The sequence below is a fragment of the Acomys minous genome (genome assembly GCF_964271855.1).
Source record: "Acomys minous genome assembly, chromosome: 13".
Classification (NCBI taxonomy): Eukaryota; Metazoa; Chordata; class Mammalia; order Rodentia; family Muridae; genus Acomys; species Acomys minous.
Genome location: NC_140495.1, coordinates 60,330,054 through 60,356,521, shown reverse-complemented (window position 1 = coordinate 60,356,521; position 26,468 = coordinate 60,330,054). Strand labels below are relative to the sequence as shown.

Below are 26,468 nucleotides of genomic sequence, written 5' to 3'. Positions count from 1 at the left end.
GCTGGGAACTCAGAATGATCCCCCTGCTTCTGCCTCCCAAATGCTAGGATTACAGGCATGCGCCACCACACCCAGCTTTCATCTTTGTTTTTTCTTTTTCTTCCTCCTCCTCCTCCTCCTCTCCCTTCTTTTTTTCTTCATGGTGATTTTTGATATCTCCTCTCCTGGACTCACTCAACGTTCCACTCACCTCCTTAGGAACCATTTTACTGGCTTGCTCATACTCAGATGTAAATGAGTAGTTAGGGAAGCCCATATACCCGTGGTGGACAGGTGAGACCGAGGGGGCGGGGCCCTCTCTCCTGGTCACTTAATGCCTCGGGCCTGTAACTCACTCTGTCTCCTAGGAATCTCACAGTAAGCCTTGCCAGGAAGGCAGGTTTTGTTGCTGCTGTTTGTTTGAGACAGGGTTTACCATGCTGGTGTGAAATGTCCTGGGACTCACTATGTAGACCAGGCTGGCCTGCACTCACAGAGCTGCCTGCCTATGCCCCCCTAGTGCTGAGTTTAAAAGCCTGCGTCACCACTGCCCAGCCCCAGAAAGCACTTTCATTGGTTTGCTTTACAGAGATCAAGAAAGCTAGGCACAGAGAGGCCACCCAGCCAGAGAAAGTGGTCTGCGGGCCTGGGGAGCCATGACTAAGCTCGACCTGGGCAAACAATAGCTGGAAGCACCCCATGGGCCCTGGTGTGCAGGTGGAGTTGGCAGTGCCCCAGAGAGAGGTGGGAACATTCTGGGGCCACTGAGCCTGCCCCTCAGGAGGTTGTGGTGTCCCGGGTAGAGGGCAGGAGAAGACTATCCTGGTATCTGGGCACAGCACATGGTAGGCCCTGTGTGTCCCGTGTTCCTGGGTTTGCAGAGTGGGCCCTTTCCAAGCTTTGAGGGGACAGGAAGGGAGGAATATAGACTTCCCTGTCTCTTGGTTCATCCTGACTAGAAGGCACTGAGACTGATGAGCATACAGGTTCTTCCTTCCCCAGCCCTCACAAGCCTTTAGCCCTCACCCACTCTCCCCAGCCCAGTAAGGGAAGCTAGACTTTTGCCATCAGGCATATTGGGGTACAGTAGCTCTGCTTAGGAGGTGCCAGGGAATGGGAGAGTACTTTCTGCCTCCCTCCTCCCTCAGTGGTCACTGACACCATCCCTGTCAGCTAGACTCTCGCTGCTTATACTGTCTGCCAGGATGCTCCCAGGACAGGGGTTGAGTTCCAGTGCCCATTTCACAGACAGCGAACTGAGGCGAATGCAGCCAGAGTGGGGCCCAGCGAGTCTAGCATAGTCCTTGAGGTAGCCAGGCCAACCCTTTGTCAGGGGGAACAAGGGACTCCTTCTCCCTAACCCTCCCTGAGCCGGCTGGCACGGCCAGGCCCCTTAGCCCCCACTGGCCATCTGAAGTCGGATTGTCCGTGGAGGAGAGGCTGCCGGCTGCCTGGGTGGATGTATGGGCCTCCGCATCTGGCCAGAGCCAGGGGTCTGTTTGCCAGTGTGATGGATGGGCTGTGGTGTGAAGACAGGGACTCCCCTCTGTAGGAGCTAGAGAAAGGGAGTGGAGGCTGCAGCTGGTGGCTGCTACAGAGTGGGGGAAGGGCAGGTATCAGTGCCTGGGTTGTCGGGGGCTGCTCTTTACACCATTGGGTTGCTCCGGCCTCTCCACTGGGCAGAGGATGAAAGAAGATGAAGTGGCCACTGCGTGCTGCAGGACAGCAGGGATGGTGGATGGTCCCGTCCCCCCTCCCCCCTTCGCATTAGGGTCTTGATTGGGGATCCATGACCTGGTCCTGGATCAACCAATTACACAATTGAGGACAACTCCGGCCTCCAGCCCTTCCTTCATATCACTGTCTCCTCCCCAGCATGAAACTTTGCTGTGCCTCTGCTTTTCCCTTCTTTATGAAAAGAGCGTGCTTTGCGGCTGAGCACAGCTTCCCGATGGGGCCCACGGAGGTCTTGGGTCCCAGTTTGAAGGTGCTGGCTAGATTGTACCAGTCCTGTGCACTCAGACTGCTAGGCAGTGCTCAAACCTTACAGTTTTTACTGAAGGCAGTAAAATGCTCACAGAGGGGGAAACTGAGGCTCCAGGAGATGAAACGGCTTGCCCAAGGTCACAGAAGTGAGAACCAGGGCTCTGCCTCCGTCAGCCATATGGGAAAACCCTTTTTCAGCCATGGTGCTGGATCTTGCCGAATCTCTCCAGTCCCTAACTCTCCTCTGTGATACTCAGATTCCCCCACCCCCACCCCGGGCCTGTGCCTCTCAGGCTTGGCCTGTCCCTGAGAACTCTCTGGGTTCTGCTCCTTTATTTGTGACCCAGTGAGGGGAAAGGACTTGCCCACTCATTCAGTGAACTAGGGACAGAGCAGGCCCGGTTGCTGGACTCGCTGTGTCACCCTCCCACCTTCCAGCCTAGGTTTGAGGGCCTCAGACACACCTTCCCACAGTGGGTCGAGCTCCAAGCAGTGAGGAGCCCTGGAGTGGCCCTTTTGCCCAGGACCATGCCTGCCTGTGAGCCCTTCTTTCTCTGTGAGATTGTGGGATCCAAGAGCTGGAGGTGGGGGTGGGGGCGGCGGGAGAACTATATCTCCAGGGCCTGGTTCATGCTTAAGATCCATTTACCTCATTCTCTTCACCCAATGGCTTCTGTCTTCCATGCCCCAGTGGCTAGAGGCCGCCGGTGCAGCAGTAAACAAACAGATGAAATGTGTCCCCTCAGGGCACTCGCATTCCTGGTAAGGGACAGACTGCGAATACAATTAACAAGTGTAATAAGCAGAAATGCTTCTAAGCTCTGTCTTAGATGGTGGCATCTGATAGAGAGAAGCAGGCGGGATGGGGGCAATGGGGGGATGTTGTTTTAACACAGTGGTCCTGAAACAGCACCCTAAGGTGACATTAGTCTTGGAGGAGGTTTAGAATGGAGCTTCGATGACACCTGTCGAAAGAGCTTTCCAGGTGGAGGGAACAGCAAGTGCAAAGGCCAGAGGCGGAAGCATGCCTGGGGTGTTTGAAGGATAGCTTAAAGTGGAGGTGTGGTTGGAGTAGCTAGAACAGGGGGAGAAGCATGTTGGGGGTGGGATGTCTAAGGGGGCCCCACGAAGGCGCAGCAGATTACAGAGGGCCATTAGGGTCCCTTTAAGGGCTTAGGCTTTTGCGCTGAAGACCTGGGAGCCATGGAGAGTTCTAGGCAGAGAGCAGAGCAGGAACTCAGGGTGATGGAGCTGTGAGCAGATGGTGGGGGAGGAACACAGAGGGAATCTGAGCATCTGGAGGCTCCTGGGCCCTCCAGGAGGAGGCGTGGTGTGGGCTGGGCTGGGGAGGGGCAGGAGAGGGGCTGGAGCTGAGGCCAGGTATGAAATAGTGAGGATGTGGATGTGACAGCAAGGGATCAGGTGGAACAGTCTTCGCTTCTGGTCTAGACATCAGGGAACTTGGACTCATGGCTCAGCTCGCTCAGTGGCCCTGGGCAAATCCCTTCTGTCCGGACTCAGTTTCCCCTTACGCACAGTGGGAGCAGCCGTACTTATGCCAGCCCCCGTTTAGAGATTGTGAAGATGGTGACTACTTCATGGACCTGTCTCCCCTCGACTGCAGGGAGGCCGAACCAGCAGCTGCCATGGCATCGCGCATCGGGCTGCGTATGCAGCTCATGCGGGAGCAGGCGCAGCAGGAGGAGCAGCGGGAACGCATGCAGCAGCAAGCCGTCATGCATTACATGCAACAGCAGCAGCAGCAGCAGCAGCTGGGAGGGCCACCCACCCCAGCCATCAACACCCCAGTCCACTTCCAGTCGCCACCACCTGTGCCTGGGGAGGTGCTGAAGGTAGGGCCTCTGCCTGGACCTGCGTCCGTCCCCGTTTCCCAGAGAGGAGTCCCAGCTCCCTCCACAGCTGTGCCATCCCCTTCCCCAGGTGCAGTCCTATCTGGAGAACCCCACCTCCTACCACCTGCAGCAGTCGCAGCACCAGAAGGTTCGGGAGTACCTGTCTGAAACCTACGGGAACAAGTTTGCTGCCCACGTCAGCCCAGCCCAAGGCTCCCCAAAGCCTCCACCAGCAGCATCCCCCGGGGTGCGAGCTGGACATGTACTGCCCGCCTCGGCCGGCAACAGTGCCCCCAACAGTCCAATGGCCATGCTGCACATCAGCTCCAATCCTGAGAAAGAGGTGAGTGAGGGCTGCCTGAGGGGTGGTGTCGGGTAGTCTGGAAAAAGTCTGGTCCTGATGGCAGAAGCAGAGGTGTCACTAGGGAGCTCCAGGCTGAGGGAGGCGCAGCCCTGTTCTCAGGTTGCTCTGGTTTGAGGAGACTTATTACCACCTCCTTTAGCTATGCTGGGAGCTGGGCGTGGTGGCGCAGGCCTTTAATCCCAGCGCCCGGGAGGCAGAGGCAGGAAAATCACTGTGAATTCGAGGCAAGACTGGCCTACAAAGGGAGTCCAGGACAGCCAAAATAACATTGAGAAATCCTGTCTCGCTGGGCGTGGTGGCGCACGCCTTTAATCCCAGCACTCGGGAGGCATAGGCAGGTGGATCGCTGTGAGTTCGAGGCCAGCCTGGTCTATAATGTGAGTCCAGGACAGCCAAGGCTACACAGAGAGACCCTGTCTCGAAAAACCAAAGCAAACTACCTCTGCTGTGGATAGGAAAGCCCAGTGCTCCCAGCCCTGGGTAGGTGTGTCAGGAACTCCTAGGCACGGGATTCCTGGGGACAAGCCTAAACTGGCCTTGGGCTCAGTTGTAGGACCCTCCGGTCCATTTCCTCCTTCTCCAGTTGAGCAGGTTGCCTGAGGTGGCGCTGTGGCAGGGAACAGCTGCCCCTCTTCAGGTGGGCCATCCCCAGGTGGACTTTTCTCTTTTCTAGTTTGATGATGTCATCGACAACATTATGCGCTTGGACAACGTGCTGGGCTACATCAACCCTGAAATGCAGATGCCTAACACGGTATTCTTGGGCTGGCGGGTAGTGGGGCGACACACACAGTGGGTCCCCGGCTGGAGAGAGTTCTCAGAGCCGAAGTGGTGTGTCTGTGGAGACAAGAGTCACCTCCGTCAAGTACCATGACAGGGACTCAGGGTCCAAGTAGAACGGAGTCAAGAAAGACATGCTGGGTATGTTTAACTCCAGCACTTGGGAGGCAGAGCCTAGGAGAGGCAGGTGTCTGTGACTTTTGAGGCCAGCTCAGTTCCATAGTGAGTTCTAGGGCAGTTGGAGCTTGCCTCAGAAGAAGAAAAAAGACTTGCCTCAACCTCAGCCAGTGTGTATATTGAGGCAGTCTCAGTGTGAGGTCCGTGAGTGGGATAGAGAGGAGGCTGGAGAACCTTCCAGAGCTTCAGCATGTCCAAAGGCAGGCATCCCAGCGCCGACGTTCCTGTGAGGATATGGATCCTTCCTCCACTGTGCCCGCCGCCAAAGTTCTGTGTCACTCACTTGATGGGGCTGGCCTTGTCCCCAACCGCAGGGCCTCTCCCTCTCATGGGCTTGTCTGCATGATCATTCTATGGGTCTCCTTGGCTTGGGGTGGCGTTGGGGGGCGGGGGTGGGGAGGCATAAGAAGCAGATGAGGAGCCTGGGTTAGGGTCAAGAAACCTGAGGTTTCTGTGGTGACCGCCTTGGGGAGTTCCTCTACCGTTCTGGCTCCCCTGTCTACTCAGTTGCAAAATGGGGGTGATACCACCCACAGGGTGTGAGGAGATTAGAAGGGAGAGAGGGTGGGGCTGGAGAAAAGACTCAGAGAGCCTGAGTTTCGTTCCTTGCAGCCATGTCAGCCCGTTACAGTGACCTGTAACTCAAGCTCTTGGGAACCAGTGCCCTCCTACGAACGATGGGCGCTGTACAAACTCACGTGCACAGACACACACACACACACACACACACACACACACACACAATTTAAACGTGAAAAATAGATGACAACAACAATTATCTGGCCTGCTGGAGGCTGGAGGCCGCTGCCTTTCTTTAGGCTCACCTAATACCTCTGGTTCCTCTGGCTTGAGCAGTGTATTGGGTGTTGCCATGACACCTAGAGAAAGCCCTGGAGGGGGTACTCACTCTTTACTCCCTCCTGTCCTGGTGGCACTGCCAGGTAGCTGAGCAGGAGGCAGAGGCCAGGAAGCTGGGCTGCCCCAGTGGCTCCTGTCTATGCAGTGGGTCTCTAGGCCTGTGGCTGCCTCTGTGGTAGGAACCAGTGTGTCAACCCTGCCTAATATACAACCTTCCACGCCCCTGCCACGTTCCATACTCTCAGGGAACCTTGCAGAACCTTCCAAATTGCCTGAGCCCCTCCCTAGGGCTTCTATAGCCTAAGCCTGATGCCATTGTCCTAGGTTCCTTCTCCACCCTAGCCTGAGGGGCTCCTGAGGGCAGGGCTGTGAATCCTGGAGCGGGGTGGGATGGATTTTCACATTGCTGAGAAAGGCTGCTCCTGGCACCTGGTCCTGGTGAGGACTCACCAAGCCCCCCTCTACCCCTTCCCTCACAGTTACCCCTGTCCAGCAGCCACCTGAATGTGTACAGCAGTGACCCCCAGGTCACAGCCTCCCTGGTAGGCGTCACCAGCAGCTCCTGCCCTGCCGACCTGACCCAGAAGAGAGAGCTCACAGGTACCTCTGTCCTTTCTCCTTACCCTTGGGGGCTCCCCGTCTTCTTTTCTTCCTCCCTTCTCCCCACCTTATCTCCCCTTCTCTGGCCCCCAGACGCTGAGAGCCGCGCCCTGGCCAAGGAGCGACAGAAGAAAGACAATCATAACCTAAGTGAGTCCTGCTGGCCCCTCCCTCATCACCCCCACTCCAGCCTCTGCACCCGAGTTCCTAGTTTCGGAGACCCATATGCTCCAAGGCTGGTGAAGTCATCCCTCTCTCTCCTTCTAGGCTTTTTAGGAAAGTGGGAGGGGCTGCTGGAAACAATATTCGTGAGCTTTCCAGCCCAGCAGAGTTCACTCTTCAGGCCCTGGGGCACTAGGAGTGAAGGAGGTTGCTCCAGGCAGCTCTCTTGCTAGAGGCTAAGCAGGTCTCCTGACCTGCCCTCTAATTATCCAGACTTGCACCCAGACCCTCCTCAGCTACCAGCTTTTTTGTTGTTGTTTGGTTTTATTATTTGAGAAAGGGTCTCTATATAGCCCAGGCTGGCCTCAAAATTACCGAGATCCACCTGCCCCTGCTGGGATTAAAGGCTTGGCCACCATATCGGACCTTGGATCCCTCTTATTCTACACTAAGATCTTCTATGGGGTGCCCACGTTAGGTTGGGGCTTTTAGGTGGGGGTCCCGCCTTTCTAACCAAACCCTTTGGAATCTTAATCTGTAGTTGAGAGGAGGCGCAGGTTCAACATCAATGACCGAATCAAGGAGCTGGGAATGCTGATCCCCAAGGCCAATGACCTGTGAGCAGGGTTCTGGAGGGAGGGGGCTGGGCTAGGCAGCGGCTGCAGGCGTTGCCAGTTCCCAATTGCCAAGGCCAGTGGTTGAGAAGAGAAGGTTCCTGCCTCTGCTGGGTCAAGACAGCTTCTGTCAGGAAGGAGAACTTCCTGGGTGGCAGGGTGGTGGGGGCAGTGTCTGGGGGCCCTTCCTTGATGGAAAGGAGAGAGATGCAGGGAGGGAGGGAAAGCTGAAGATGGGAAGATGGCATGGGTGGGCACATTACTTGAGCCCAAGGATTATTGAGGACCAACGCCCCTTCTACTAGGCTAGGTATGGGCAGGGGTGGGGGCAGCTGGGACTCGGACCCAAGCCTAGTGTCGGAGGGCCCCGGCCAGGCCTCTGGGTGTGCACCTCTGACTCCTCCTCCTGGCTGTGGCTGAAGGGATGTGCGCTGGAACAAGGGCACCATCCTCAAGGCCTCTGTGGACTACATCCGGAGGATGCAGAAGGACCTGCAGAAGTCCCGGGAGCTGGAGAACCACTCTCGGCGCCTGGAGATGACCAACAAACAGCTCTGGCTCCGCATCCAGGTCTGGCCCCGACTCGGGACTCCTTGGGTGGCTCTCACTGATCTGATCTGGCTCCCAGGCCCTGGGGCAGGGTTTACACATCTCAAGTTGGAGACCTGGAAAGGATGCCCATAGGGAGCAAGCATTATCAGTTGGGGTGTGATGCCTTGGTGAAAAATGAGCCCAGTTCCTCCAGCAGTAGATAGCAGAGGGTTCCTTTCCGTGAGACCCTCGTTTTGCAGTCCACATTGGGGATCAAACAGACAGGTCTACTGCTCTCCCCCCTCCCCCCTTTCTCTCAAGACAAGAGTTTGTGTAGCCTTGACAATCCTAGAACTAGCTCTATAGACCAGGCTGGCCCTGAGCTCAGACTCCCATGCCTCCGAAGTGCCGGGATCATACAGCCTCCACACCCAGCTAGGTCTAGCTCTCTTAAAGTCATGTAGTCGTGTGTTGCCCTACTTTTAAAAAGAATTTTTTATTTTTTTGAGACAAAGATTTCTCCTTGTAGAGCAGGCTGGCCTGGAAATCATAGTCCCTCCTGTCTCAGCCCTGCCAGTGCTGGGATTACAGGTACACACCACAGTGCCTGACTCTGCAGGTCTCTGATAAGGTGCTACAGTCACCTCTGCTCATGTACCCTTGGGCAATTCAAAGTACACACTGCACCTAAGCAGGAATGCTGCCCTGCCCCCGGTGTCTGCAAGGTATAGTCGGACTCACAGCACAAGGACTCAACAGGGGACGGAGGCCTGGAGGATCAGTGTCTCACTGGACCTGCAACTCTTATTCCTGGTTGTATTGAGGACCACCCAAGGCTGGTCCTGTACAGCAGTGGTTCTCAACCTTGCTAAAGCTGCGACCCTTTAATACAGTTCCTCATGTTATGGTGACTCCCAACCATAAAATCATTTTTGTTGCTATTTCATAACTGTGATTTTGCTAGTTATGAATCATAATGTAAATACTTGAGATGGTAGAGGTTTGTCCAAAGGGTCACGACCCACAGGTTGAGAAGCACACCGCTCTAGACAAAGGACAACTGAGCCACAGGTTATTTTGGGGGTGGGTGGGGGTTTGTTTTTTGTTTTTTCGAGATGGTCTCTCTGTGTTAGCCTTGACTGTCCTGGAGTTGCTTTGTAGACCAGGCTGGCCTCGAACCCTCAGCTGCCTCTACCTCCCAAGTGCTGGGATTAAAGGTGTGCGCCATGAGCCACAGGTTTTATTTAAACTGTGGTTTGCATGGTGGGCGGTAGCAGTCCCACCCCCACCTAGCACACCTAGACACTCGGCGGATGAAAAACATTGACCTTAATACAGGCAAAATACATTTTGGTCATTTCTGTCCCCACCCCCTGCTGACCAGCTGTCCATCTTAATTTAAATTTTTGAGCAAGAGCTGGCCAAGGTGTGCTATGGCAGCTTCACAAGTTCCTGACCAGCTATGACTTAGAGCGTGAAGAGGTGGGAGCTCTTGGTCTAGACTCAAGCTGCCCTCTGCTTGCTTTTCCTCCAGCTGTGGTCTTGAGTGTCACAGGTGGGAGGCAAGAGGGGGTACAGGGAGGGTTAGCCTGGAGCTGGTACCATGTGTACCTCATCACTCCATCTGTCGCCAACAGGAGCTGGAGATGCAGGCGCGAGTGCACGGCCTTCCCACCACCTCACCGTCCGGTGTGAACATGGCTGAGCTGGCCCAGCAGGTGGTGAAACAAGAGCTGCCCAGCGAAGATGGCCAGGGGGAGGCTCTGATGCTGGGGCCTGAGGTCCCCGAGGTCCCTGACCCTGAGCCGATGCCGCCTCTCCCTCCCCAGGCCCCGATGCCCGCAGCCGCCCAGCCACAGTCCCCATTTCGTCACCTGGACTTCAGCCATGGCCTGAGCTTTGGGGGTGGGGGCGATGAGGGCCCCACAGGGTACCCTGACCCCCTGGGAACGGAGCATGACTCCCCATTCCCCAACCTGTCCAAGAGGGATCTGGACTTGATGCTTTTAGACGACTCCCTGCTCCCCCTGGCCTCCGACCCCCTCTTCTCCACCATGTCCCCTGAGGCCTCCAAGGCCAGCAGCCGTCGGAGCAGCTTCAGCATGGAAGAGGGCGACGTTCTGTGACGCTGGCTGCCCCTGTGCCAAGGAGCAGGGGCTGCCTGGGGGCTGGGAGGCCGGGACAGAGCCCTCCCATCCCTCAGGCTGCACTCGGTGTGACGTGGCTGCCTACGCTGCCTCTCCTCCTTCCCCTTGGTTGGCCCCCTGTTTGGACTTAGTGCCTGCCTGGCAGCCGGTGGGGCAGGAGAAGCCCGCCCATCCGGCTTAGGGCCCCCCTCTTGTGGGGGGCAGTACTATGAATTGTGATGGGGAAGAACAAGGGTGAAGTGGATGAGAAATAAGAAAGCCTGGCAGGGGAGGCCCTCTCTTCTGAGCCTGGGCCCTCCCTTGAAGGACATTTTGGATTAGGAGGTACAAAAAGTACCCCTGAGGCAGCAGCTGGTCTCGGGGTGCCTACGCCTGCCTTCCTGGGACTAGATGGCACCCAGCCTGTCCCCCAGCCTGATACTTCCCCCACAGGTTGGGCACCCACCCCCCTTTGGTGCTAACAGCTCTCCCCTGGTGGTATGAGGGTGGGGTGGCCAGAAGAGGAGTCGGGGTTCAGGGTGGAAAGCACCCCCACCCCCGGACCTCCCACTTTGTGCCTTTAGTAAACACTGTGCTTTGTACAGTGGTGTCCTGCCTCTGCAGTGCGGCCTCAGCCCACAACAGTGGGGAACCAGCCCAGTGGGCCCCTTCCTGGATTCAGAGTTCAAGCAACCCTTGAGGATGATGTGACGGAGGCTCTCCCTTTTATAGTCTGCGGCTTGGAGCATTGTCTCACTAAGGCCACACGGTGGCGCTGCAGCCATGCTGGTCCCATACCTCTAGCTGAGGTCTGAACAGTGCTGTGGTGGTGGCTGTGGGCAGGCCTGCCTGCCTTCTGCGTCTTCTTAGGCTGTTTTGCTCTGGCTGGCCGGTTCCACCCCCGTTCTTCTCACCTGGGTAACTACAGACCAGCTGGAGACCCGGGCTCTGTCCTCACAGCTATGGGAAAGGGACCCAGGTGAACTAGGTTTGGGTAGGCGGGAGTAAGAAGTCACAGGTGTGGGCTCACCTGCTTTCTGCTCTGGCACTGTCCCCAAGTGGGTTTAGGACACACTTTGCTCCAAGTTCTGGCATGGGGAAGTAACCCTGATACCCAGGCAGGGTCTTTGTAGGTTTTGCTTAGGTCCTTGATTTTCAAGAATCTTTTGCCAGGGACCAAAATGGTTCCCCCTTCAAAAGGCCCTAAAAGGCCAAAGGAGTCTAATTTAAAAGAATTTAAAAAAAAAAAAAAATCCCAGGATGAAAATGGCTAAGAGGGCAATTTTCCTCTTCATGGAACGAGAGATCAGATCAACATTGAGGCAATTAATGTTCAGAAAGAGGAAAGGCACTATGCCAGCTCAGCTGAAGGGTTAACCTCAAGGTCAGAGGGAGCTGTGGGTGACCTTGTAGAGCCCGAGTTATCCTGGGCACATCTCCTTCTGGTTCAGGGCCCTACTTCATTGCCTGGAAGTTACCGTTTGTGGTGAACCCTGAACTCAGGCTGAGGTCAACTGGAGACAGATTTTGGGGTCCAAAGACCCTGGGGCCAGCCGTTCAGTTGTTGATGGGTCTGATATTTCCATCACCTTGGGGGGGGGGCTGTCGCAGGAAGCTGCCTCCTACTTCCTCATAAAACCCCTCAAAACCGTCCTAGGCTACCCCTGTCACCAAGGCCTGTAGCTTCCTAGTCTCAGGGCGCCTTAAATTTGTTCACCGCCTGCTGCCTGGTGTAGGTCAGGGTGGCACATTGGACAGGACCAGGATGCGAGTGGGGTTCTGTCTACACGAGGGCGTGCAGGCCCAAACAGCAGTCTGGGGAGTCAGTCTCAGGACTGAGCTGTCCACACTGCCTGGGCGGCTTCCAGCCTGCCTGGGGGTGCTCATGTTCACTGCTGTGTCTCTAGTACTTAAAAGCCACCAAGAAATGTGTATCTGAAGCCAGGTGGTGGTGGCACACGCCTTTAATCCCAGCGCTTGGGAGGCAGAGGCAGGGGGATCGCTTTAAGTTTGAGGCCGGTCTGGTCTACAGAGCGAGTTCCAGAACAGTCAGAGCTGTTACACAGAGTATTCTGGAGAAGGAGAGAGAAGTTGGGGGGGGGAGAGGGGGGAGAGAGAGAGAGAGAGATATGTTTATGGCTAGCAAAAACCCTGTGGCTGGAAAGGAGTTATGACTGTCCCCAGTTAAATAAAGGGATGATGCTATTCACCCTTAGGTTGAGGTGTGTGTGTGTGTCTGTGTGTCTGTGTGTCTGTGTCCTTTCCAGATGGGACTTCTGCAGGAGACAGTCTTGTTAAAGATGACTACAGAGTGTGCTCTGAAGAAGAGATGACCCCTCTGACCCTTTCTTTTCAGTGATAGAGCCTCCTTTAAGGCCTTGGGGACAAACCATGGGGGATGAGGTCCCAGCAGCCATAGCTTCCTTGGATCCCATGTGGGAGGAGCCAAGGAAGGAGCTGAGGGAGCAGAGCTAGGCATATGCGTAGCATGCCATTCCCTGGGCCCCAAGTTTCTATGTCTGTCTGTCTGTCCACACCAGCTGCTCCCTTCTCCCTGGTGGCCAGTTCTGGATTTCCCTGAGAGTGGCCGCCTGCCAGCTAGAGACGCCTGGGTGAAAGGCAGTGGGCTCTCAGGGCGGTCTTGGCATTATTTCTGCATTTGCTGTTCTGTAACTGTCAACAAGCTGAGGGTGTGAGACACAGAGATGCGCACACAGACACACTCAGAGGCCTAACTTCAGGGACACCTGCCCCCCCCTGCCCTGCCTCAAGGCCCAACCCCACCCCTCTGAATACTCTGGCTGGTCGTTGCAGGGGCTGCAAAGAGACCCTTTAAGGTCCTTCCTGCTCCGCCCCCCAGTGCCTCCAGCCAGGATCGTGCCCCCATCCCCTCCTGGTCCCTGCCGGACTCTGGTCTTCTTTGCTCTCTTTTCTGAGCGGGGGCAGTGGAATTTATACAATATTTAAGCAGCCAGAGCCAGGTCCTGGAAGATATTATTAATGTAGAAGGGATGGGCCGCAAATGGTTTTGGACCTGGTTACAATTAGAGGGTGATTTTTCTAAAGGTCAATGAATTCAGATGATATCCACAGGGGGGGGGGGAGAAATTTAATACCTTTTTAGTGAATTAATTAATTATAATATTATATCGGCTTGGGGTTCTTTTCCAGAGTGATTAAGGCAGCGATCTGTCTTCTATGAGCTGGCTGCTGTGAGGACCCTGTCACAGGCTAGGTGAGGACGACAGGGCCTTTCACTCCTCTTAGCCAGCCAGATGGGGGTTGGGAGGAGGCAGACGCTCAGAAGGGGCAGAGGCAGGTGTGATCGGCAGTGCCCTGCTCTTTGGCCTGCATTCCCAGCCCACTCCCTGCTGCTTGTGTCAAGCCTCATGCCACAGTGACTAGGGGAAATCTTTTCACTTGGGGAAACTGAGGCTGGTGGACTATAAGATCTTGCCTGAGCATGATGCCAGAGGACAGCCAGGCAGAGCTGGCTGGAAACACCATCCTCCATGTATCCTTTAAGCCAGGCAATCTGGACAACCATGGGGGGGGGGGGAGTCGGAATGTGCCGTTTGCTCTTCCGGTCACAAAACTATTATGGGGTGTGGAGTGTGCCCCATGTGGCTCTGGGACTGGTGAAGTGAAGCTAAGGTCTCTGTCCTGGGGAGACCCGAGCGAGCAGACACATTTGTTCCTGGCTTCAGTCACACAACCATTCAACAAGCCTTTGTGACACATCACTTTGTCCCTTGGGAGACAGGCTGAAATTGTCATTCTGGAGCCCCAACTATTCTTAGAGCAATGGAGGGTGGGAGCCCCCTGCAGCTAGAAGGGTACCATGGAGGGGGGGACTGTTGAACTGTTGAGCTGCCGCTAGCTGGGTATTAGATGGATAAAGGGCTGGACTGTCTCTGTGCACTACACCCTATGGGGAGCTGAAGAGGTGACAGTGAGCAGACTCCCCCTGTAGGAGGAGGAAGGGAACATCAGGTATGGGACCCCAATTCTGCAGAGAGGTCTGAAGGTGCAGAGGCCAAGTGAGTGAGGGCCCCTGCAGATGGGGCCTGGCAGTCAGTCCATGAGGCCGGGGCATGGCCACCTCTGCCCCTCCATGTCCAGATGTGTTAACTGAGATTGTTCCACAAGGCCACAGCATCTGGGTAGAAGGCCAGAAGCCGCAAAGCCAAAGAGCCCCTGCATCCCGTGGTAGCCTCTGCCACAGCTTGCTGCGTGACAAGAGTCTCTCTGTGCCTCAGTTTCCCAATCTGTAGTGGGCATCGACTCAGGCTGGTGTAGGAGTTAAAGGGGGAAGGAGAAGCTAAACTTTGCTTTTAACTCTCCTGACATCCTGGGGGGAAATCACTGCCCCTAGCCCCACTGCTCTTGCCTTTTAAGGGGGTTCCAGTGAAAGCTCTAGATTAGGGGTGTTCTTTGTTGGGGGAGATAAGCTTTTTCCTTGACTCTGCCTTTTCTTCTGCTTGCCTCTGTCCCTTTCTCTCAATGCCCTCCTTGGCCTGGCTCCTCGTGCCCCCCCCAGCCCCTCCCCCACCGGCTCACTCCGTGTGCGGCAGGCCAGGGAAGGCCTTCCATTGTACTATCTTTGGGCCCTAAATTAAAATTGATGACATCTTGAAATGAGCAGTGAGGGTAATTTTGCTTCAGAGCTGGGATTGCTAACGAGGTTCCTTAATGGTGCAAATGCTGAGCTGACGGGTCGTGTGTCACAGGCGGCAGCTGGGGGGGGAGGTAATGGCCGCAGTAAGTGCTAGTAATTACACCCTGTCTTGCTGTATTTTGGCAGGCCTGGTGGGAGAGCAGAGGCTCAGTCACCACTGGTGGGGGTGTCCCCCGCCAACCATGGGACTGACAGCCAGGGATACCCCCTGGGCCCCAGCCAGGCCCCCTCAACTGCAGCCCCACCTAGATAAGTACAGCCTCTGACTCCAGGCAGCAGACACCCCTCAGCCTTGCCCATTCATCCCCAAAGCCTGGGCATGTGCTCCCAGCATGCCCTGCGCATGCAGAGCTTGTCCATTACACTCCGTATGAGCACAGAAAGTTCTGTGTTCCATCATATGTAAACCCACACAAAGTTCCCTGCTCCCATAGCGTGCAGGCATCAGACGCCTACTGTGTTTTCTGGGTGGGATATCTCACCTTCCCAACTAACTGCCTCTTCCCACATCTCTCCCTCCCTTCTTCTACTCTCATCTTTTGACACAGTCACTTTGTTTATGGATTTATCTTATTTTCTGTGCGCATCTTTCCACTGTATATCTGCACTATGCATGTCTTGTGCATAGGACGACCAGAAGGGGGCATTGGATCTCCTGGGATTGGAGTTAGAGGTGGCTGTGAGCTGCCATGCAGGTGCTGGGACTTGAACCCCGGTTCTGTGGAAGAGCACCTAGTCCCCTTAATCACTGATTCATTTCTCCAGGCTCTCAAGTGCTTACTTGAAGTTTTAAGTTATGTGCGCGTGTTTGTATGTCTGCATGTGGACGCAGGTATCTACAGAGTCAGGAAGAGCGTGTTAGATCCCCTGCAGCTGGAGTTATAGGTAGTTGTGAGTGGCCAGATGTGGTGCTGGGAACTGAATCCAGGTTCTCTGCAAGAAGAGTACATATGCTTACCCCACATTCAGCTCCTAGCACCATATGGTGGCTGCACCCATCTGCACCCATTTCTAGGGGGTCAGATATCCTCTTCTGACCTTCGTGGGCATGAGGCACACAAGTAAATGCGCTTACATATATGCAGGCAAAACACTGATACGTATAAAATTTAAAAAAATTTTTTTAAATAAGAAAGAGAGCTAGAGAGATAGATGGCTCAGAGGTTAGGGGCATTGGCTGTTCCTCCAAAGGTCCTGAGTTCAACTCCCAGCAACAACATGATGGCTCACGACCATCTGTAATGAGAGCTGGCGCCCTCTTCTAGCCTGAAGGCACACGCACAAGAAGAACACTGTATAAATAATAAATAAATCTTTTTTTTTTAAGTAAGAAAGAAAAGAGCCACTTACCAATATAAGGGAAACTCCACAAAATTCTCAGACTCTTGTCCCATGCATACCCTGCCCGTCCCAGTGTCTGTCAGGCACATGATGACAGTCAGGGTCAAAAGCATCGACTCATTCTGACTGCCTGGGTTCTCCATCTAGGGCCATCGAAACGTGCTGTTGCTTAGCCTCTGCCTCAGTTTCCTTATCTGTGAGATGGGGATGAAGAGAGGGTTGAATGTGTGTACAGGTGCAATGCGCATGACGCCTGGCACAACCTCAATGACAAGTGGGGGGGGGTGTATGTGTCCTGGCAAAGGATGCTCTTCAGGATGAGACAGGCACCAAGGAGAGGCAGTGGAAGGCAGAACAGGGGCACCCACCTAAGACTGGGTGGTCAGGGAGGAGGAAGGCTTTGGACTATAGCCAGTTTGCCTGTGCACCAGCACCATCCTTGGCTACTCAGCTGTGCCTAGCCCAGGTGAGTGGTCACACCAGAGCAATAAGTAACAACCAACAGTGTCTGGAAGAACCAAGATGTAGGACCACCCATTCCATATGCAGGGCCAATAGCATTGCTGCACACACCTCTTGCAGTATAAGCAGGGCAGCCTTGGTACACCCAGGAATTAAACAGGCTTAGAGAGGGCCATATACCTGGTGGCTGCGTCTCAGGAGGAGGTGGTGATCTCTGGGAAAAATAGCCCAGAGGACACTCACTGGTCATCACTGAAGGACGTCCAGGACAGGAACTCAAGCAGGGCAGGAACCTGGAGGCAGGAGCTGATGCAGAGGCCATGGAGGGGTGCTGCTTACTGGCTTGTTCCTCAGCAATTGCTCAGCTAGCTGTCCCTTCCTTCCCTTTTCTGAGGCAGAGTCTCACTGTGTTGTCCTGGAACTCATTCTGTAGATCAGGCTGGCCTTGGACTCACAGAGAGCCATCTGCCTTTGTCTCCCAAGTGCTGGAATTAAAGGGGTGAGCCAGCACGCTCAGCTGAATCCAGGACTATCTGCCCAGGGGTGGCACCACCCACTGTGGGCTGGGCCCTCTCGTATCATTCATCAGTCAGAAAAAAAAAAAGCCCCACAGACATGCCTGCAGGCCAGGTGACAAAAGCACTTTCTCAAGTGACAGTCTCTCTTTCCAGACGACCCTAGCTTGTATCAAGTTGACATAAAAACTATCCAGCATAGGTGAGTACCAATCTTTTTGTTTTGTTTTGTTTTTCGAGACAGGGTTTCTCTATGTAGCTTTGGCTGTCCTGGACTCACTACTTTGTAGACCAGGCTGGCCTCGAACTCACAGTGATCCACCTGCCGCTGCCTGGGATTAAAGCCGCCACGCCCAGTTAGTGAGTACCAATCTTTTTCTTCCTTTCTCCCTTCTCCTCCTCCCTCCTTCCCTTCCTCGCTCCCTTCCTTCTTGTAGTTGTTATTATTGTTTTTCGAGACAGGGTCTATGTAGCCCTCGCTGTCCTGGAACTCGCTATGTAGACCAGGCTGCCCTCAGACTCAGAGACCTGCCTGCCTCTGCCTCATGAGTGCTGGGATTAAAGGCGTTTGCCACCATGCCCAGCTATGAGTACCAATCTTTGAGTAACTAGTTCAGGGAGAGGCCAAAAGTCACAATTATAAATCTGGTTTTTACTGCATATGATTCCTTTTGAGTCACCTTGAGGTTAAAAACAAACAACAACCAAAAACTATGATTGGAACCAGAGACAGTGGCACACATCCGTGATACTGGCGCCTGGGAGGTGGAGGCAGAAAGATCATTCTGGCCTATCGATTCATTTCAAACCCAGTCTGATAGACAGAAATTGTATCTCTTTTTTAAAAAGTTTTGAGCCCACACCTTTAATCCCAGCACTCAGCAGGCAGATCGCTGTGAGTTCGAGGCCAGCCTGGTCTACAGAGTGAGTTCCAGGACAGCCAAGGCTACACAGAGAAACCCTGTCTTGAAAAACAAGGAAACAAATAAAAATCCCAAGAAGCCAAATCACAAAAGGGGCTGGGGACGTAGCTCAGTTGCACACATGGGGTTATGAGGTTGGAGGTTGGAGGATCTCCAGCCCCACATAAACTGGGGATGACAGACACCTGTGATACTACTACTTGGGAGGTGTAGGAATATCAGGAGTTCAAGGCTATCCTTAGCTACATGAGGCCTTGAGGTCAGCCTGGGCTACCTGAGAATCTGCCTCAGAAACAAAAATAATAATTTAAAAAGCCCTCCTGCACATCCACCTCCACATCCGCTGGGAGGTGTAGATATTCGCATTCCTGTTAGGAGGTGTGACCACTCCCAGAGATCCTCTCGGGTGGGGCTACTGCCCTCAGTGGGCAGAGGGCCTGGGAAAGGGGAGGGGGGGAAGGGCCGCTCTCTAATGAACAATTAGTGTCTGCTGTGCCTCTAATCATGTGGTTCCGTGTAATTAAGAGGCTAATTAGTGCTGTGTCAATTCAGGTTTAATTAGTCTCCTCTTTAGAGAAGCCAGGAAGACCCTCATGCTAGAAGCTTCTGGAATGAGAAGTGTGGGTGCACGGAAGGACAACAGGTATGGGGGCAGCCCCTCTTCCTTGTGACCCTTCCAGTCCTGGGTTCAGTGGCTTTATGCCTCCCCTCAGTGACCTTGGCCATGGAGACACTGGGGCCCTCTGAGGCTCTCCACACCAGCATTTGTGACGCTGCTCTGCCAAGTGCCTTTAAATGACCAGATTCACCGCGGAACCTACAGTTTACACCCCATTCTCTAAACTTGCCCTATGATACCTAGGTGGGTACCTAGGAAACTTAATTAACTCAGGGTCACACATCACGTTAAGTGCGGCGCGTCAGACCCTGAGACCTGCTGTGACCTCGGAAGCAGAGCCTGGTTCTCACACTAGGAGCCAGCTGCAACCTCCAGCTCTTGCTGGTTCTGTAATGACGGCGGCCCTTGTTTCACTCAGGTCTCTCGGCTGAACATCTCCTCAGTCAGAGGAGCCTCCGGGCCGCTCGGTGTCAAGGAGCCCACACTCCTTGTTGCATCTCTAATGCAGCTGGGTTACCACCATGGCCTGTCTCCCACCTGAGATTAAAAACTCTGTGTGGTGGGCATCTTCCTGTTTTGATCCCAGCACCTGGCACCTGGTATTTGTTCTGAAGGTATCTGCGGAGCGAATGAACAGACACCTCACTGGGCGTCTAGAGCCCTGGCAAAATGGCTCCGTGCACTGGCTGCTCTTCTAGAGAACCTGCGGTCTATTTCCAGAGCCCATGTGGCAGCTTGCAACCAGCTGTAACTCCAGTTTCGGGGACCGTACAACCTCTTCTGGCTTCTTCAGGCACCAGGCATGAACAATGTGATACACAGACACATGCGCAAAACACTCACGCTGCGTGCAAAGAAGATAACAGATAAAAATAATTTCTGGCTCTATTATATTTTAAAGATTTGTTTATTATTATGTGTACAGTGCTCTGTCCACACGTGTGCCGGCATGCCAGAAGAGGGACCAGATCTCACCATAAGTGGTTGTGAGCCACCAGGTGGTTGCTGGGAATTAAACTGAGGACCTTTGAAAGCACAGACAAGTGCTCTCAACCTCTGAGCCATCTCTCCAGCCCCCCGGCTCTGTTTTGAGACAAGGTCTCATATATTCTAGGCTGACCCCCAAACTGGCTAGGTAGGCAAGGATGACCTTGAATTTATTTTTTGCATGTGCGTGGTGTGTGTGTGTGTGTGTGTGTGTGTGTGTGTGTCCGTGTGTGGTATATGGGAATATATACATGCAAATGTGTGGCTTGCCTGTCTTCTTTTATTCTTCTTCACTTTCCTCGTGTAGCCTCTCACTTGAAGCCAGAGCACAAGTCCTGTGAGACCGTCTAGCCAGCCTGACCCAGGGATCCCCCTCTATGCCACACCTGCCCAGCTTTTATGTGCACTCATGGATTCCAAACTCTGGTCCTGACGCTTGCTGGACAAGCCTTTATCTAGTGAGTCATCTCAGCCCCACCTCTAAGTGCCGGGATCACAGGCATGGGCCACACCTGCTTTATTTGGTGCTGGGGTGTAAGGGCGAGCCTCCTATAGGCTGGCCAAGCATTTTTCCATCTGGGTTACATCCCCAGGCCTGTTTCTGTCTCCTCCTTCTGCCCACCACACCCTCCCCTGTTGGTCAACCCAGACCTGGCGGTTGGCTACAGGTCTATCCCAATGGCCTTCCTGCTGCCAGGAGGGAGCAGGCTGGGCAGCTGCAGCATGCTGGGCGGCGGTGAGCCCTGGGCAGCTGCAGCATGCTGCATGGCAGTGAGCCCTCCAGCTTGTACAAAGAAGGGGAGGCATATGTCACATGCTGTGGCTTTTCCTCCCCTTGCTCAGTCCCCAGGCAGGAAAAGAGCATTTCCTCACACCAACACAAAACCCTATATCCATCAGCGGTCACTGTTGTCACCTCCCCTCCCTGGGTACCCTGGACAGAAGCTATCTGCTTCCAGTGTTTTGGGAGTGGCGTGTGAGCTGTGAAATTCACAGGACTCTGGTCTTCTCTGGACTCCGAGGTCTTCCCGCTCTGTCCTTGACCCTCCCTACTCTGTGGCAGATGCTATCCGAACAAAGGGTTTGCAGCCCATTGAGGATGGTATCTGCTGGCCGTGACAAGGACAAAGCACCAGCAGCCCGGCCATTTGGCTTAATCTGCTCCCACACCTCTTGGCCTTCTCTGCAGCCTGGCCTGGTCCTGCAGCCCCTCAGTTCTCAGAGTGGCTGGGAGTGACTTTTCTTAGCTAGCTGAATGCCCTGTGCTCACTAGGTGAAGCCCACATACCTCCGGGTCCTGAGAGGGGGCGTGCAGGAGGGTGGGGCATGTAGGCTTTGACCTTTTCCAAATCTACTTTACTGGGGTTCTTTAATGCTTACACCTCCCTTCCAACTCACCTACCCTAGATAGGAGAAAAAGAGGTTAATGGAAACGGGAAAAGTAGACCTTTTTGGACTCAGTTCCTGGGAGCGATTTCCTTGGCGTAGTCAGTAGGATTTCAGCAGACCAGCAAGTCCACCAAAGTTGTTGCTGGAACCCAGAGCAGCCAGAACCTGGAGCCTCGAAGCCTTCGCTGGAGCAGTCTTTCTAGGACCATCTTGAAGTGGAGCGATGACCAGTCAAATACCAAGACCCAAAAAGCCGCTGCCTCCTGTTTTGGGCTCATATATATATCTCCTCTCAAAGTCTGTCCTAAGATGTGCACAAGCCCCCGTATGCAGTAGTTCATTTTCTAGTGAATAAACATCACCTGTTCTCTCACAAGTCTGTTCCCCATCCCACACTTGGGATCAAAACAAAAACGTGTACATCCACTACAGGGGTGCGGTTTTCAATCTCTCTAAGCCATCAGCCTAAACCAGGTGTGGTGGTGCACGCCTTTAATCCCAGCACTTGGGAGGCAGAGGTAGGTGGATCTCTGTGAGTTCGAGGCCAGTCTGGTCTACAAAGTGAGTCTAGGACAGCCAAGGCTACACAGAGGAACCCTGTCTCGAAAAACCAAAAAAGGAGAAGCCATCAGCCTCAGTTTTGACTGCATCCCCTTGAACTCCCAATGGTTCAGCCCGACTCCCTCACCAGCCATTGCTTCTGTCTTTTTTTCCCCTCCCCCTTCCTTTTGAGGCAGTCTCCTGTAGCCCAGCCTGGCTTTAAACTCAGTGTGTAACAGAGGGTGTCCTTGAACTCCTGATTCTATCTCCCAAGTGCAGATGTGCACCACAACCGGCCAGTTTCTGAAGAGCAAGGGATTGAAACCACAGCTTCCCGAACGCTGGGCAAGCGCCGAGTCAGCTGAGCTACATCCCCAGGCCTGTGGGGTTTCCTCTTAACTCCAAATTTCCTGAGCCAAACATGTCAGCTGCCTCAGGTCTAGCAGTCTTTGCAGCCCAGAAATCACTTCTAGGCACTTTCAGACACAGGCGGGAGCCTCGGTCCAGAGCTACAGAAAGCTCTGTAAAGTCCTGTTAAATGGCTCAGTGCAAGGGGTTCCTGGGATCAGAAGCCCACCTCGGGCAGGGGGCAGCTGGTACTAGTGATCCTGACTACCCAGGGCCTCTGCCAGCCTCCCTTCCCCCACCCCTGCAGCAGGAAGGTCCACTGAGGGAGAGGAAACAGACAGATTCGGCTTGAAGGGGGGGATGAAATGAAGAAGAGATATAATTGTTCTCGTTTGACAGCTTTTTCTAATTATGGACCAATTATATCCTTGGGTGCTTAACTGGGGTCCTGGTAGATTCTCTAGTTTGCTAGGTAATTACTGGCCAGTAATTCTGGCAGCAGGAAGTCAGGAAAGGGTGTGTTGCCACAACATTTTGGTTTGTTCTACCTTGTGGTGGTAGGGTGGGGGCGGCGGGGCTTTGCCCAGAGAGCAGGCAAGCTGTTCTGCTTTCCCCTTGTTCCTGATCCCTGAGCCAGGAGGTGGTCATTTCTCTGTAGCCATCAGTCAACACCATGAGGGTGTGGGGACATCTGGGCTTATGCCTCTTTAACACCAATGTGCCCAGCTTTCAGTAACAGAGTCACTTTGTTCTAGGAAGCACATTGACACACACACACACACACACACACACACACACACACACACACACACGCACACTAGCAGAGGGAGATTTAATGATAAGGGTACCATTATCTCGATAGGCAAGAAAACTATAAGGATTCACCCTACTGTAATTACCAAGATAGTGACGGAAGGGGCTGGAGAGATGGCTCTGTGGTTAAGAGCACTTGCTGCTTTTGCAGAGGACCCAGGGTTTAGTTCCCAGCACCCACAAACACCTGGAACTCAAGTTCCAGATCTGATGCCCTCTTCTGACATCTTTGGGTATTGCAGCCTGTGGTACACCCATTCAAGTGCAGGCAAAACACACAGAAGAAAAATAAATTTAAAACTCAGGCTGCAGAGGCAGGCAGATCACTGTGAGTTTGAGGCCAGCCTGGTCTACAAAGCGAGTCCAGGACAGCCAAGGACACACAGAGAAACTCTGTCTCGAAAAACCAAAATGATGATGATGATGATGATTTCTTTAAGGCTTTAAAAAATATTCATTTATTTTCATTTCATGTGTGAGCGTTTACCGTTTCCTGCTCTGTGGAGAAGTGAGCAAATGGCCAATGCAAACTCCCATCCCAAGGAGCCTCCTGTGGCCACGCCCTCCTGCTATGAAGGACTGCAGTGCTCGGACTGTGAGCCAAACACACCATTCTTCCCCTAAGTCCACCCTGTCAGGTATGTGGTTCTAGCAACAAGAGAAAGTGATTAACACATTTATATATTTGGCAGACAAATATGTTATTATATCTATATCTATAGCTATATTTGTAGCTCTTTTATACTACCTACCCCCTACCCCAGGATTAGAACCTAGGGCCTTTACCTCATAGGCAACCACTCTACCACCTCAGCCTTTGGGGGCTTTTTGGAGAAAGGGCAAGCTGAGGTTTGCTGGTTAGCCAACATAACCTACCTGGTGAGCTCCAGGCCAACTAGAAACACTGTCTCAAAAAATAACATGGAGTGGGGCCTGGTGGCACACGTCTTTAATCCCAGCACTGGGGAGGCAGAGGCAGGTGGATCTCTGTGAGTTTGAGGCCAGCCTGGTCTACAAAGAGAGTCCAGGTCAGCCAGGGCTACACAGAGAAACCCTGTCTGGAAAAACCAACCAACCAACCAATACATGCATGCACGCATGCACACACATCCACACATACATGTGCACATGTGCGTTCTCCATTTCGTTTTTTCCTACCCTCTCCCTGCTCCCCCCCTCTACCCCCCACTTCTCTGCTCCAGGGGTTGAACTTGAGGCCACCTGCACACTAGGCATGCGCCCTACCACATCCACCTGCAGAAGCACGTAGACACATCCCTTCTCTCCACTCTGGCCTTCGCAGGGGCGTTGTCTCACCTCCACGGTGCAGGCGAGCACTTTAGTGCCAGCATGCTTGCCTAGCATGTGCAAGGCTCTGGGTTTGATAAGCAAAGAAAAGGTTAGTGCACGGGTTATATGTCGACAGCAGACAAGCACTGAGGACAGAAGTGACACTGTCCCTGTCACATGTGCGGGGAGCTTCTGCTGAAGATCCACATGTTTCCATGGCCGGGATGGTGTCGGATTCCCGCCCATTCTGAAACCCATCTCTGGCAAGGGCTGGGAGAGCGCCGCGGCTGCCTAAGATCAGTCTTGATTTCTGGCCAGGAGCTCGGGGCCTGCTGTCTTTGAAGCTCATGGTTGCCCGACAGAGTCGAATAATTCAAAAGTCTAGTCACAAGATGAGTGGAGCTGGAAAAGTGGCTTAGCAGTTAAGAGCACTTCCTGCTCTTGTAGAGGACAAGGGTTCGATTCCCAGCACCAGTTCTAGGGGATATGACACCCTCTTCCGGTCTTCGAGAGCACTCGGCATGCATGTGGTGCACAAAAATACATTCAGGCAAAACGCTCATACACATGAAAACACATTCATATCTGGTGCGTGGTGGCGCACGCCTTTAATCCCAGCACTCAGGAGGCAGAGGCAGACGGATCGCTGTGAGTTCGAGGCCAGCCTGGTCTACAAAGTGAGTCCAGGACAGCCAAGGCTACACAGAGAAACCCTGTCTTGAAAAATTAAAACCAAAAAATCAAAACAAAACTAAACACATTCATGCACACACACATACACACATTCACACACAACTGGACACGTTCATGCACACACACATGCACATGGAAATGAATGGATCTGATGCAGTATTCTCCGTTTCTTTTTTCTACCCTCTCCCTGCTCCCTCCTCTTCATCCTTTCTCTTCCTTCTCCCCCTCACTCTTCCCTTCTCCTCCCTCTTCTTCCTCTTCTTCCTCTTCTTCCTCTTCTTTCCACTGTCTCTGTTCCAGGGTTTGAACCCGAGGCCTCGTGCACGCCAGGCAAGCACTCTACCACTGAGCTACACTCCCAGCTCATTTTTTCCGTTATAGACATTTTGGCCAAAGCGCGTGGCCACCCAGAAGGAAGATTACACTTCCAGCCTCTTTCGTAGCTAACTGTGACTGGTGGCGACGGTCCCGCCAATGGGAAGCTGCAGATGTTTCAGTAGCTCTGCGGAATCTTCTTTCAGGGAACTTTGGCATAAGCCTTGGCTCTCATTTCTGTCTCCTCTCCGTTTGCTGCCTGGAATGTGGGTGTCGCCGCTGTACTGGGCCCATGAGAGTGAGAACAGCGGCTGGGAGTGAGTTGGAAGGAGCGGGGGTAGGGGGGTGGGGGGGGTTGGGGGGGGGCTGTGAGAGCTCAGAAGCAAAGCTCAGTCCTCGCTTGGAAGCCCAGCCTCTGAATTAACATAGGGAGAAAGAAGCGGGACACTTGCTGTCTCAACGGACACAGCATCATCAGTTACAGACAGCAAGCGTCCAAGTTAACGGAAACCCTACACAGCACACAGGGCTTGGACTCCCAGCACAGCGCACACTCTGCTGCCTAGAAAACAATATAACAGAGTGAGCTATGCCGAGGAGATCAGGGGACCAGGCACAATAGAATAGCCCATTGGAGATTTTTTTTTTTTTTTAGTTTTTCAAGATAGGGTTTCTCTGTGTAGCCTTGGCTATCCTGGACTTGCTTTGTAGACCAGGCTGGCCTCGAACTCACAGAGATCCACCTGCCTCTGCCTCCCGAGTGCTGGGATTAAAGGCGTGCGCCACCACCTCCTGGCCCCCACTGGAGATCTTATTTAGAAAAGATTGCTGGGCCAGGTGGAACAGGCTGGTGGTTCCAGCTGTTTGGGAGGCTGCAAGAGAACTGCAATTTCAAAGCCTGCCAAGCAGGTTCGAGGCTAGCCGAGACAATTTAGAGAGATCCTGCCTCAAACTAAAAGGTGCAAAAAAAAAAAAAAAAAAAAAAGGGCCTGGGCTCAGTGGTAGAACAATTGGCTAGCATGTAAGGTCCTGGGTTTGATATAAAAGGAAAAATTAAAGGTTAATCAGTAAAAGGAGGACAATAATTCCTGTGCTGCCAAGCACTGATGCATGTAGCGTGTTCGAGGAACTCACTACCCAACCAACGTATGAGATGAAGTGGGCTGCATACATAGCCTGATCCCTAGTGCATACGGTGGTCATGGTGGTCAGCTCCCAGGGTGACCCCACTGATTCCAGCTCTCCAGGTTCACATATTCACTCTCTTTTGATGTCTTCCAACTAGAGTAGGGCTGACTCAGACTCGCAGGTCATTCGGGCTCCATTTTGGCTGGCATGGATCATTTGCTCTGGAGGACATGGGCTGCGATGAGTGAGCCCAGCAGGCTATGCGTGGTGGGTGCACATGTTTAATCTCAGCACTCAGGGGAGCCAGAGGCAGAGGCAGAGCCAGAGACAGGGGGATTCCTGAGTCGGAGGTCAGTCTAGCTTACAAAGTGAGTTCTAGCACAGCCAGAACTACACA

At 53.6% G+C, this 26,468-nt stretch overlaps 1 protein-coding gene across 1 annotated transcript in view; it reads left to right on the top strand.

The window, feature by feature from the left end:
- TFEB (transcription factor EB) overlaps positions 1–10,632 on the top strand; it is a 53,342-nt gene extending 42,710 nt beyond the window's left edge. Inside the window, exons 2-9 of the mRNA XM_084753010.1 lie at positions 3,590–3,818; positions 3,907–4,161; positions 4,856–4,936; positions 6,477–6,597; positions 6,691–6,747; positions 7,301–7,376; positions 7,796–7,943; positions 9,542–10,632. Coding sequence (XP_084609136.1) covers positions 3,612–3,818; positions 3,907–4,161; positions 4,856–4,936; positions 6,477–6,597; positions 6,691–6,747; positions 7,301–7,376; positions 7,796–7,943; positions 9,542–10,030 — 1,434 coding nt within the window. The 5' untranslated portion in view covers positions 3,590–3,611 and the 3' untranslated portion in view covers positions 10,031–10,632. The remainder of the gene's footprint in view (positions 1–3,589; positions 3,819–3,906; positions 4,162–4,855; positions 4,937–6,476; positions 6,598–6,690; positions 6,748–7,300; positions 7,377–7,795; positions 7,944–9,541) is intronic.
- The last annotated feature ends 15,836 nt before the right edge of the window (positions 10,633–26,468 follow it).